At 39.5% G+C, this 14,329-nt stretch overlaps 1 protein-coding gene across 5 annotated transcripts in view; it reads right to left on the minus strand.

Annotated features, from left to right (window-relative positions):
• Positions 1-14,329, minus strand: part of ITSN2 (intersectin 2) — a 168,362-nt gene that overhangs the window by 106,441 nt on the left and 47,592 nt on the right. For all 5 annotated transcript variants that reach the window (XM_017526853.1, XM_017526864.2, XM_017526874.2 and 2 more), the window contains exons 3-8: positions 10,850-10,942; positions 8,571-8,634; positions 7,268-7,431; positions 5,235-5,438; positions 5,023-5,119; positions 3,376-3,515 (exon numbers count right to left, since the gene is read on the minus strand). In XM_017526853.1, the coding sequence (XP_017382342.1) occupies positions 3,376-3,515; positions 5,023-5,119; positions 5,235-5,438; positions 7,268-7,431; positions 8,571-8,634; positions 10,850-10,942 (762 nt within the window). The remainder of the gene's footprint in view (positions 1-3,375; positions 3,516-5,022; positions 5,120-5,234; positions 5,439-7,267; positions 7,432-8,570; positions 8,635-10,849; positions 10,943-14,329) is intronic.

Genomic DNA, 14,329 nt, shown 5'->3' on the forward strand with positions numbered 1-14,329 from the left:
AAAAAAAAGCTGTGTTTAGCAGGAAGAGGAGGAAAAAAGAAAAAAACATACCACTGGCCGGGCACGGTGGCTCACACCTGTAATTCCAGCACTTTGAGAGACCGAGGTGGGCAGATTGCCTGAGGTCAGGAATTCGAGACTGGCCTGGCCAACATGGCGAAACCCCATCTCTACTGAAAAATATACAAAAATTATCCAGGCATGGTGGTGTGCACCTGTAATCCCAGCTACACAGAAGTCTGAAGCAGCAGAATCACTGGAATCCAGGAGGCAGAGGCTGCAGTGAGCCAAGATCGTGCCACTGCACTCCAGTGGGTGACACTTGTGGGTGGGCTCTGTCACTTGTGGGTGACAGAGCAAGACTCCGTCTCAAAAAACAAACAAACAAACAAAAATAGACCACTAACTGCTACATTCATTGAACAAAACAAACATGTAAGTCCAGGTTAGCCTCATCCTCATATTTCTGGGGCTCATGCTCAGCTTCAGGACACCAGTAGAAACTATTCTTTTTAAAGAAAACCTTGTATTTACCTGCATATATATAGCTTTATCCTTATAGGTCTCAGAATAATGACATTCTCTAAAAACACCACAATACACAACATTTGTACAATGTGGCATATACTAATTAAGTTATATTAGGGATCATTTCCCTACAGTTGGCTCCCCATTCACTGCCCATCATATCCCAATGCAAAATCACCCGTTTATACTGTTACATTTACAGTAGTTATACAAAGTGTACTAATCTTGAGTGTGCTGCCTAATGAATTTTTTTTTTTTTTTTTTGAGACCGAGTCTTGCTCTGTCACCCAGGCTGGAAGGCAGTGGCATGATCTCAGCTCACTGCAACCTCTGCCTCCTGGGCTCAAACAATTTTCCTCCTCAGCCTCCCGAGTAGCTGGGTTTACAGGTGACCCCCACCACGCCTGGATAATTTTTGTATTTTTAGTAGAGACGGGGTTTCACCACGGTGACCAGGCTGGTCTCAAACTCCTGACTTCAAATGATCCGCCCACCTCGGCCTCCCAAAGTGTTGGAATTACAGGTATGAGCCACTGCACCTGACTTGCCTAATGAATTTTTAAACAGGTATACACACATACACTCAACACCCGTATCAAGATGCAGAATGTTTCCAGCTCCTCAGAAGGTTTGCACAGGGCCCCTTCCCCATACAGTAACCACATAATTCTGATTTCTATCATCAATTAGGTTTCCTGTTCTTCAGTCTCATATAAATAGGTTAAATAGGATGATCCTTTGGGGCTGCTTTCATTCAATACAATATCTGTAAAATTCACTTATGTTGTTGTATGTATAAGCAGTTCACATTTGGTTTTATTCTTTAAAGTATTCCATTAGGTAAATATACCAACATTTATCTATTCTCCTGTTGACGAACATTTAGGATGTGAATGTTTTGGTACCTGTCTTTTTCATCAACTTTGGTTCAGTTGAAAACAAGTAACTTCTTTTTATTATACAGATGTGGGTCTCACTGTGTTGCCCAGGCTGGACTGCTGGGCTCAAGCAATCCTCCTGCCACAGCCTCCCAAGTAGCTGGGACTACAGGTACATGTCACTGTGCTTAGCAAAAAGAAACTTTTTTCTGAGACAGAGTCTAGCTCTGTTGCCAGGCTGAAGTGCAGTTATGCAATCTTGGTTAACTATAACCTCCACCACCTGGGTTCAAGTGATTCTCCTGCCTCAGCCTCCCAAATGGCTGGGAGTTACAGGCACGTGCCACCAAGCCCAGCTAATTTTGTATTTTTAGTAGAGATGGGGTTTCACCATGTTGGCCAGGATGGTCTCGATCTACTGGCCTCATGATCTGCCTGTCTCAGCCTCCCAAAATGCCGGGATTACAGGTGTGAGCCACCACACCTGGCCAAAAGAAACTTTTAAAATGCAAAATGTAGGGTACAAAGAAGTTCATTTTTTCAAAGAATAGCAATTATGACTTTACATTAATCTCTAGTATAGTTCAATACCATATTTCACCGAATCTAAGATCCCACTGGCTATATCATTTTATGTAAAAGAAGCTAATAAAACCATGACACAGTGCTAAGACATCACTAATTGTAGCACACATTCTAATTTTAGAGACATTAAAATGTAAAAAAATGTCAAAAAAAAGCACTGTTTCATGTAATTTGATAAAATTACAGAAAATCTTAGTTATGTAACATGAAATACATGTAAAAATACAAAGCGCATATATAAGCTAAGAAGTATAAGTCACCCATGAACCTACCACCCATCTTAAGAACTAGATTACTAATAAATGCCTTGAATCGATCTGTGTTCCTTAACTTTATCCACATGCTTCCACAAGAGGTAACCACTACCCTGAATTTTGCATGCGTAATTCTCTTGCTTTAAAAAATAGTTAACACATAGGTATGTATCTTTAAATAAAATACTATATATTTTTGCTTGTCTAATCAATTCCAAAAGTCTTACTTCCTGTTCCCTTGCCTCTCTGTACAACTATAGACCCTAGACTCCTATTTCATACTTTCAATCTCCAAATAGGCCATGTACTTTTCCCTCTTAATTTCTTGTCACCATCAAATGCCCTCACATTCAATCTGTCCAAATCCTAACGTTTTTATGGAGCTTAAATGCTCCCTTCCTGTAAGATATCTCATCTGAACTCTTCATCTTTAATATCTCCCACTCTATGCTCCTTAGCACTTAAAGCTCTATTATTTTTAAACACTTATTTTACTCGGTCCTAAATCATAATTTCTTGCTGAGTGAAGGAGTGGGCAAGTTAGAAGGTAGGAACTCTACTTGCCTATTACCCTCTGTTTATGTCCCCTTCACTGTTCTCAATTAGTAGTTTGGATGATGTTCTAGCCTGGACTCAAATGTTTTATAGCAAACTAAAGCCAAGTTTTACAGTCACATTTGGGTTAAAGCATTGAATGGTGAGCAGTGCTCACCTGAGGTTTTATAATAGTAAGGGCAAGCAGAGAAAAAGCCGAATGCAGAGGAGGATTCTCAGGAAAAGCGAGCTGAGGCTAAGTTCCACACACTCTCCCTTGTGACCCAGGGCTCTCCATTCGCTGCAAACCGTAGAGGATGAGGTTTGATCTTCTTAAAGAACAGGTCTTTTGCCAAAAAGCTGGGGGTATATCTGAGTGCCTGACTTGAGTAAAAACTTTGAAGAAAGTAATCAAGTTGAATCGATCTTTAAATCCTATACAACTTAAGGTATTTGTATTTATCAAATGCTGGCTAAATTTTTTGGATGTTAAAATGTCAGATGAGCTACACAATATAAATTCAAATGAGAGTTCTTTAATGGAAGTCCACATAAAAGGCTCCTTTTCACGCTCTTCGGCACTGTATGCTGCTTACCTGAGAGATATCCACTCATGCTTTTGTCAAGACTATTGAATTTTTGCCGATATTTTAATCTTGAAGGCTGAGGAACTGCCCACTCTGAGGTCCCAGTCTTGGGTGAGTTCCCTGAGAGTGAAGCAGTCGAGGAAGTTGAGCTATAAAAAAATTTATTTAAAATTTTTATGTTACTAAATAAAATATATTTAATTAAACTTTGTAAGACCAAGGCATTAGGAATCTTATATACCAGGGGTCCCGAACCCCCAGGCCACAGACCTGTTAAGAACCAGGCTGGACAGGACGGGGTGAGTGGCAGGCAAGTGAGCACTACCGCCTGAGAGCTCTAGCACCTGTCCGATGAGAAGTAGCATTAGATCCTCATTGGAGTGTGAATCCTATTGTGAACAGCACATGTGAGGGACCTAGGCTGCATGCTGCCTTTGAGAGTCTAATGCCTGATGATCTGAGATGTATTAGTTTCATCCTAAAACCATCTCCCCCTTCAAGTCTGTGAAAAAACTGTCTTCCATAAAACCAGTCCCTGGAACCAAAAAGGTTGAAGACTGCTGTTTTATACTATAATGGTGACTGCTTTTGCATTTTACATTTTTTTAAATTTTAAGCAATTATCACTATTTTTAGTAAAGCAAATACCATAAGAAGCATAGAACTCCATGAAACTACCACATATAAAGAACCTACTATGTGCCAGGCCTTATAATGTACTAAGACCTTTACAAATATTCCTCCCAACAAACTTGAAAAATATTACCATCTCCATCTTTTAGGCTGGTAAACTATGGCTCACTGATGTTGAAAAAAACAAGGTCACAGAATCAGTGAGTGTTCAAGCTGGGATATGAATGTTGTTCTTCTAGGTCAAATCTAACACTCTCCGGACACTGCCCTGAAGAGTATAATAGTGATTTATATGAAGGATGATTAATGTAATGAACACTGATGCATTTGTGCTTTGTAAAATGTAAAAGATACTCAATTAGTAGAACCTGCTCAAGAAAGAAATCAACAATGTACAATGAGTATGAGACATCTTGGGAAACGTATACATTTTTTAAAGGAAAAGTACACAGTTTTGGGCAAAAAAATTGGCTAATTAAAATGTAGCAGAATATTTTTAGTTTATATGAAGTATTTTTTCAGAAATAAAATATCACAGACACTTAATAATTCTTTATTTTATGTGAGCTATAAATAGTAAATTTACCTTAAGCATTTGTACTTTGGCATTATAAAGTAAAACTCAGATAAGCTCAAAGCTTTAAAAAAAAAGATTTGTTGGCCGCGCCGCGTATGGTGGCTCACACCTGTAATCCCAGCACTTTGGGAAGCTGAGGCAGGTGGATTACGAGGTCAGAAGATCAAGACCAGCCTGGCCAAGACGGTGAAACCCCATCTATACTAAAAATAGAAAAATATAGCTGGATGTTGTGGCGGGCGCCTGTAATCCCAGCTTCTCCAGAGGCTGAGGCAGAAGAATCGTTTGAACCCGGGAGGCGGAGGTTGCAGTGAGCCAAGATTATGCCACTGCACTCCAGCCTGGGGGACAGAGCAAGACTCCATCTCAAAGAAAAAAAAAATCATTTGTTAAATAAAGACTTCTTATTGAAAGCATAACAAGTTATCAAAGTTAGGTATTCATACCTACTAGATCCTAAATCAATCAGAGACTGGGCTTTCTGTATACTAGCACCTCCAAATCCTCCCATCATCAGACTATAAGATGACCCATGAGGCAATGCTATAAAAGAAAAAAAGAAGGAAAAGTATGAAAGAAATTTTTATCTGTTCAAACATAAATATAATAGTTTCTTTCTTTACATGAAATAACGACTCATTAGAAACAAAGTACTCACTTGAAGAAGAATAAGGAATGGATAAAGGCTGAATGAGACTGGCGGTTCCATTTGGTAATGATGATGTGCTAACAGAAGGCACTAGGGGAGTGGGCATCATTAAAGGAGGAAGGTTGGTCCCTGAAGTCGCAGAAGACAATGATGTTATAGGTGCAGCTGGAGGCAATGGCTGAGGAATGGACAGATTGGGCATGCTTCCCATTCCTAAAATAAAAAGAAAACACGTCTTCCAGTGTTAAGAAATCAATTATAAAACACATACAAAAAAACAAAAAACAAACAGTTTACAGTACAGTGGGCAGACTCTATGTTTACAGAAACACCACAGAGAAATTATCCTTAAAAAATTCACTGCTTTGACCCAGCAGTGAGGGAGATAAACTACTGCTCTTAATATTAATATTCTGGTCTGTATGAACTTAGAAAACACCTAGTAAAAAGTTAAATATTCTCTCTCATCATGAATAAAACTAAGCAGCCTTTTCCAATGGAATATGAGTATCCTCAAGGAAACAATATATTACCAGATCAAACGAGGTTTTTTGTAAAGGGATAATAAACACAGTGCTACTAAGTTACTTGACTAAAACACACTCTCTCTCTCTCTCTCTCTCACACACACACACACACACACACACACACACTCCTCCCAAACAAAAAGGTTCTAAGCAGTAGATACTTTCTGAGATTCACATGTGCACATGCATTATTTGCAAAAAAGTATGTCACATATTTGACTTTTCTTGCAACATTGCTATGAATTCAAGGACAAATCTTTAAAAGGAACAAAGTGATGACTTTTATTCATTTATTAACTGCAGAATACTAACATATAAATATGGTCACACAATGATTTGGTATTTATATCAAAAGTTCACTACAACAGTGAAATAATTTTGTGGTTTGTTGTTTGAGATGGGGGTCTCACTGTGTTGCCCAGACTAGAATGAAGTGGCTATTCACAGGTGTGATCATAGCACACTACAGCCTCAAACTCCTGGATTCAAGCAATCCTACCCACAGCCTCCCAAGAGGCCAGAACTACAAGCACACACGCCCATAACCAGCTCTAGAATTCTGTGTTCTAAGATCTGTAGTGAAGGAACATGTTTTAGATACATAGACATACCTAATTGAATGTTCCATTCAAAATGAGTGCTTTTCACATATAAGAAACTGTCTAATTAAAATTAACAGAAAACATACGAACTGGTTATTACTGATGAATATGTAAACTTATTAGCCCAAAGTCTGCAACTTTTGGCCCTAAATTTAGCTGGCTAATAAACATTTTCAAAATATTCGGCCAAATGCAGTGGCTCACGCCTGCAATCCCAGCACTTTGGGAGGCTGAGGCGGGCAGATCACGAGGTCAAGAGATCGAGACCATCCTGGTCAACATGGTGAAACCCTGTCTCTACAAAAAAATACAAAAATTAGCTGAGCATGATGGTGCGCGCCTGTAGTCCCAGCTACTCTGGAGGCTGAGCCAGGAGAATTGCTTGAACCCAGGAAGCAGAGGTTGCAGTGAACCAAGCTCATGCCACTGCACTCCAGCCTGGATAAGACAGCAAGACACTGTCTCAAAAAAAAAAAAAAGAAAATTTCAACTTACATAAAATTTTAAATTACCTCCCAAATCAAACCATTTCATTTGAGCTTAAAACTACTCAAATTTTTTTCTATATTACTCATATATAGAGAGAGAGGAAATTAAGAATAGTATTTGGTATTGGCTATACCTAGGGAGACCATATAATTTATCACCCAACTATGAGTTGTTAAAGGAGACATTAACTGGATCAGATGCCAGGAAAAAAGGCATAATAAACCAGAAGTGTCCCTAGAAAATCCGAACACATGGACACTCTACCTGTGACAGTGAATTTAATATTTATTATCTCTAACATGAAAATTAACTTGCAATCTGGGGATTGTCATTTTGTGCTAACAAATCTTTTTCTAATATGCAAATATGCCTAGGGATAAAGTTTAAGTAGCAAATATGGGTATTTACGTTAATATATACATACCAAAACGAGCAGAAATTAATGGAGAAAACAAAGGGGGTTGCTTCATAATAGGAGGGAGAACCACAGGCAACTGCTGGCCTTGAAGCTTCAGTTTGATGAGTTTCATAGCTATGGAGAACTCTTGCTGATCCATCTTCCCATCCTTGTTTAGGTCTGATAAAGTCCTAAAGCAGCATGAGGTAGGTAAATTGGTATGTGGGGTAGTGGTGGGAAAACTAATGTTATTTTGGGGGTTGATGAAGTAAAAACAATGATATAGCATTCATGTGTACATCATTACTAAATTTAAAACATATATATATCTAAAATATATATAACATAATATGTAAAATGTATCTAATAACAAAAAGATAAAACCTACACACTAAGAAATACTGACCAGAGATAACAACTAATAAAACACTACCTATCTATATAGAATCTAGAGACCTTTGGACTGAATTCCACCAGTTTAGTAGAAAAAATTCAGGAGTATAATACTTCTAAATTTAATTTATTCATTTGTCCAAATATTTATTGAATACTTGCTATGTGCTTCATACTCTGTCAGGCAGAATATTCCAAGTGGAAAGATGGGGTCAGGGTTGTTACTTACTGTAAATGTTTTTAAAAAAAAAACAAATATTACAGAGAATAGTTTCTTTAAAGAAGGAGCAGGGGAAGGGAGGAGTGATTTGAGCTTTATAGATTATGAAATAAATGAAACCACAAAACAACAGAAAGAGGATTTTTAGATTCTGCCAAATTATAAGGAAATTTTTCTCAGTGATAATGTAAATATCTTTCCTTAGAAATTCTAATGAAATCAGAAATTTGTCCTAGAGAACTAAACCCAAATTATTTTCACTCATTTGCTCAATAAAATTTATTTTCCAAAAAACTGAAGAAATACTTTTCTTTAAGAGACACAGTCTCATTCTGTCATCTAGGCTGGAGTGAAGTGACACAATCATAGTTCACCGCAGCACTGAATTCCTGGGCTCAAGTGATCCTTCCATCGTGGCCTCCCTGAGTAGCTGGGGCTAGAGGTGTGGGCCACCATACCTGGCTAATTTTTTTTCAATTTTTTGTAGAGACAGGGTTCTTACTATGTTGCCCAGGCTAGTCTCAAACTCCTGGCCTCAAGCAATCCTCCTGCCTCAGACTTCCAAAGTGCTGGGATTATGGTGAGCCATCGTGCCTGGCAGAAATAGTCTTAATAACCAACAGAATGTAACTGAAAACAATTTTATGTTAACACTATATTATAAAAAACAACATATTATCAGAAAATTAGGTTCATCTATAAAAGAAAACACTTTACCATATTTCAGCTAAAACAGGGGCCGGCAGACCTGATTGTAAGAAAAAATTACGTGCTTGATCACCTGAAAGTAATAAAAACAAAACCCAAGCAGCACATTAGTAAATGAAATTATTCCAATGCTTCTGAATAACAATAATGGATATATGCTAATGATTTATTATAATTTTAATACCAATCACTAAATGAAAGAGAAATACAAATATAAAATTACTTACATTACTTTAATAAGACATAATTTTTTTAAAAAAAAAAAGATGGGGTTTCTCCATGATGGCCAGGCTGGTCTTGAACTCCTGACCTCAGGTGATCCACCCACCTCGGCCTCCCGAAGGGCTAGGATTACAGGCATGAGCCACCACGCCCAGCAAGACAGATAATTTTAAAACAAAAGTCACAAATGCACTTCTACTGTATATTAATCAGTGACAAAAGATTACATTATTCATCATAGTTTTTTCACAATTGGGGTCTTCCTTAAAAATATTTGCACTTAGTAAAATTTATATTTAAAAACATTAATCCCTAAAAGAGTTCAATGTAAAAAGTACCAGGTGTTAGGAGAGACAGTCCTCCATGAGTTTCTTCACACTCCTATGTGTCCTGCTGTGTATGCCAATAATGTAAGGCCCTAATTGCTCCCTGCCTGGGTCATTTCTCAGAGTTGGGTTTGTAATAAGCGATCTTGTTTGTTTGTTTCTGTGCTTTTTTTTTTTTTTGAGACAGAGTCTCACTCTATAGCCCAGGCTGGAGTGCAGTGGTGTGATCTCGGCTCACTGCAACCTCCGCCTCCAGGGTTCAAGCAATTCTCCTGCCTCAGCCTCCTGAGTAGCTAGGACTACAGACACATGCCACCATGCTCGGCTAATCTTTTGTATTTTTAGTAGAGATGGGGTTTCACTGTGTTGGCCACAATGGTCTCGATCTACTGACCTTGTGATCCACCGGCTTCGGCCTCCCAAAGTGCTGGGATTACAGGCGTGAGCCACCATGCCCAGCCTGTAATGAGCAATCTTAAGGAATCAGGTAATGTCTTCCACTGAGACAAGGAACAAACTTGCTTTATTGTTTGCTACAAAAGGATGGGTTCCCTAAATTCAGTGTTCCCCTCCTATAACACAACCATAGCATGTGCAGCATTCTTCTGGGCTCTCTGCATGGTCTCTGTGGGACTTAGAAACACTAAAGGAAACAGAAAGATGCCAATGCTCATTTTGCTAGTTGGTCATAAGGTTCTTTGTCTCTGCCTCAGCAATCTTGGGTCTCCCACCAGTAGCAGACAAAGTTATTAACCTGAAAGCAGGGTAATCAAATCCTGATACCAGGTAAGGTAATTACTATCATAGCAGTACAAATAACATGGTTAAGTAGATGGATTCTATAGTCAGGCTTGAATGGTTTCAAAGCCCAGATTAACACTAACCATCTTTGTAACCTTAGGCAGTTACATAACATCTCTTAGTCTCAGTTTCACTATCTGTAAATATAGACAACAGTACCTACTTTATAGGGTTGTTGTGAAGGTTAAATAAAACAATGCACTTAGCATAGCATCTGGTATATAGTAAAAGTTCAATAAATATTGTTCTCATCGTTACTATTATTGTATGTAAAGCACTAAGCGACTCTGGCACAGAAAAAGTTTAATTAATAGAAAAAAATTTGAAAGGCACACCTAAATTAATCCCATTTTGGCTCTCGTGGTCTTTCTGCAAAATAAGAGCTAGCATCAACAATCAGTGCTTGATATAGTCTCAAACACAGAGAGCTAGCATTAGGAAAACAGACTCCAGAAAAAAACTCTAGATTATTTTCCATGAAATGAATCTTGAAGAAATAACTGAAAACTTTCTAGATACAATGTTAAAATGTGAAACTAGACAATTACACAGAAATTCTTGACCATCATTTAGGATTCAGGAAAAATCTTCCATATGCCAAATTCAAAACAACAAATTAAGACAGTTCCAAGAAAAATAAGAAAGTTAGCATTTCTTTAATTTCTAGAATTCTGATTGGAATTTTATCGTTTATTTTATTTTTTTTTTAAGATGGGGTTTCACAATGATGGCCAGGCTGGTCTTGAACTCCTGACCTCAGGTGATCCATCCACCTCGGCCTCCCAAAGTGCTAGGATTACAGGTGTGAGCCACCGCACCCAGCCAGAATTTTATCGTTTATTAACACAAATTTGATGGCAGTCAAATTAAAACTAATCCTTAGATAACACATAAGGAGCATAATTCACAAATAAAATAAAACTAATTATAAACACAAACCTGTTATGTAACCTCCTGAAGGTTTGAGGTTATCAAACTGCCTGTCATGCTTAGTACGTTCTTCAGAGGTAATAGCCCACATGTTTGGCCCTCCTGAAACATAAGTGGAAGAAAAGAACTATAGTGTATACATCAGAATGCTTAAAATACAATTCTAAAATGTAAATGCAAATCACAAGTGTCCATTTTATGACAGTATTTAATATTTGAGTGACCCAAAGAATAGAGCTCTATAATAACCACAGCACAGCCCTAAGACTTTTCACTCATTCCCTCAATTAACGTCTACTGAACAAGTGCTGTATAACACTCACTGGAAGTGGGCATCAAGCTAAATACTGCCAATAAAAATATGAAGAAAATATTTCTATCCTCAAGGAATTCATGCTCTAGAAAACAACAGCACTTATAGTATTAACCTGTGAAGAATCCTAAGCAGAAACATATACTGACACAGTTTAACTCTGTGTCCCCACCAGGACTTCATCTTGAATTATAATCCCCACGTCAGAAGAAAGGCCTGGTGGGAGATAACTTGATCGTGGGGGTGGATTTCTCTTTTGCTGTTCTTGTGATAGTGAGTGAGTTCTCACAATAGCTGATAGTTTTAAAGTGTGGCACTTCCCCCTCCTTGCTTCTTCTCTCCCTCCTGCTGCCATGTAAGACACGCGTTGCTTCCTCTTCACCTTCCACCTTGATTAAGTTTCCTGAGGCCCCTCCAGCCATGTGGAACTGTGAGTCTATCAAACCCTTTTCTCATAAATTACCCAGTCTCAGGCAGTTCTTCATAGCAGTGTGATAACAGACTAATACAGATACCAAAACGCTATGCCAATTCTGAGTTAGAAGCACCAAGGATGAGATGACAGGAAAGGTAACACTGAGGCAGAGCCTTGAAGTTTGCTTTGAATTTTACCATGTGAAGAGGAGGGATAAGAAAACGTCACACAATCAGGGCAGCATGAGAAGTCAAGGCATGTGTGAGGTGCTGTAAGTACACTGAGTAGATTAATAACCAGAGTTAGTATTAGTAATAATAATAAACAGGTAGGGTGGGATTAACTGTAAAAAGGTCTTAAATGCCATCCTCAAGAGTCTGACCCTGGCAGTTATAGAGAGCCATTTGGTAGTGTTTTTGTTTGTTTGTTTGTTTGTTTGTTTTTGGAGACAGGCTGGAGTGCAGTGGCGCAATCCTGGCTTACTGCGAATTCTCTGATTTTGGCAGAATCGTCCATCACAGAGCCTTGTGCTATCTTCAAGCAATTCTCCTGCCTCAGCCTCCCAAGTAGCTGGGACTACAGGCGCGTGCTACCACACCCAGCTAATTTTTGTATTTTTTAGTAGAGACAGGGTTTCACCATGTTGGCCAGGATGGTCTCAATCTCCTGACCTCGTGATCCAACCGCCTTGGCCTCCCAAAGTGCTGGGATTACGGGTGTGAGCCACTGTGCCCGGCCCGTTTGCTAGTTTTTTTTTTTTTGAGACGGAGTTTCACTCTTGTTACCCAGGCTGGAGTGCAATGGCGCGATCTCGGCTCACCGCAACCTCCGCCTCCTGGGTTCAGGCAATTCTCCTGCCTCAGCCTCCTGAGTAGCTGGGACTACAGACATGCGCCACCATGCCCAGCTAATGTTTTGTAGTTTTTTTTTAGTAGAGACGGGGTTTCACCATGTTGACCAGGATGGTCTTGATCTCTTGACCTTGTGATCCACCCGCCTCGGCCTCCCAAAGTGCTGGGATTATAGGCTTCAGCCACCATGCCCGGCAGTTTTTAAATAAGCTTTTAATTTGGAATAATTACAGATTTACAGAAAATGTGCAAAGATAGTACATGGCTCCTATATACCCTTCACCCAATTTCTACTATGTTAACAGCTTACACAACCATAGTACATTTGTCAAAACAAAGACATTAACATTGGTATATAACTACTGGCTAAATCAATACTTCTACCAGCAGTGGTGGCTGGTAAGCTCCAACAGAATTAAACCCTGGGTAGTGAAGACAGCACAAGGCTCTGTGACTGACGATTCTGCCAATCAGAGCCTCCGGCAAAGGAAGTAGCCTCCACCTAGAGATACTCTTTGGGATCAGAAGACTTGACCCATGGAGGCCTAGTGATTCTCTGGCCTGAGAGTCCCATTTTGGGAAGGGTCAACTTGAATTCCACAGCAAGGTGGGAATAACCTGAAAAGCCTTGCTTGTGAAATAGAAATGGTATATCCAAGAAGATACAGATCCATTTTATGACAGTATTTAATATTTGAGTGACACAATGAGTAGAGCTGGCCCCAACAGCATTTTGGCTTTACGTTAAAAAGTGGCAGCAGCAGGGTGCAGTGGCTCATGCCTGTAATCCCAGTACTTTGGGAGGCTGAGGTGGGCAGATCACCTTAGGTCAGGAATTTGAGACTAGACTGGCCAACATGGTGAAACCCCATCTCTACTAAAAATACAAAAAAAAAATTAGCTGGGTATGGTGGCAGGCACCAGCAACTCAGGAGGCTAAGGCAGGAGAATCGCTTGAACCCGGGAGGCAGAGGTTGCAGTGAGCCAAGTTCATGCCATTGCACACCAGCCTGGGCGACAAGAGAAAAACTTGGTCTCAAAAAAAAAAAAAAAGTGGCAGCTATCCCTCTGAAGGAAACCTTTATGCACACTCCACTGCCTATAGTAAAGCTACTGGATCAGTGAAGTCTCAGATCAGAGAAGGTGCAAGTTGCTGGTGTTCACTGGCCTGCAGTGGCTGTTCAGCCTCAGGTAGTTATGCTTAACTAAAAGGAGACATGGGCAGAACCTGGATTCCTGGGCTGCTGCCAATGACCCAGCTGTTTGCTTTGCCACTTGGAAAATTGCAGACTGACAGATTAAAGACACCCTCCTGGGGCTACAAATTGAAAACAAATTTCAGCTGCTAACTGAATTGTCTGGGTCACCTATGTAGACACCTACAGTAAGGGCCCAGCCTCTGATTTATACTGAAATCAAGCATGACTAATATAGAGGATACCACTGCATGCCAAACTTGTGACTTGGGGATGGGGGAGGTCTCATTGCAGGTGGCATTGTTCCTTTTGGCTCTTGACAGATTGACTATATTGGACCTTTGTTCCCTCTTTCTCAAGCTATCAATGGTGCCTCAAACTACTGATAATTTTTGTTTGCTTTTTACATAGACTTTTTAGAACAGTTTTAGGTTCATGGCAAGATTGAGCAGGAGGTACAAACATTTCTCCTATACCTTCCGCCCACCTATGCACAGTCCCTCCCATTAAAACATTCCCCTGTTGATATTTTTTTAGGTTACCAATCAGCCCACGATGCCCACACTGTTATGACCCTTGAAACCAATCTGTGTCATGTTTCCTTTTTTATTTATTTATTTATTTGTTTGTTTGTTTGTTTGTTTATTTTTTGAGACGGAGTTTCGCTCTTGTTACCCAGGCTGGAGTGCAATGGCGTGATCTCAGCTCACCGCA

This window comes from Cebus imitator, unplaced genomic scaffold (genome assembly GCF_001604975.1).
Source record: "Cebus imitator isolate Cc_AM_T3 unplaced genomic scaffold, Cebus_imitator-1.0 Scaffold1, whole genome shotgun sequence".
Taxonomy (NCBI): Eukaryota; Metazoa; Chordata; class Mammalia; order Primates; family Cebidae; genus Cebus; species Cebus imitator.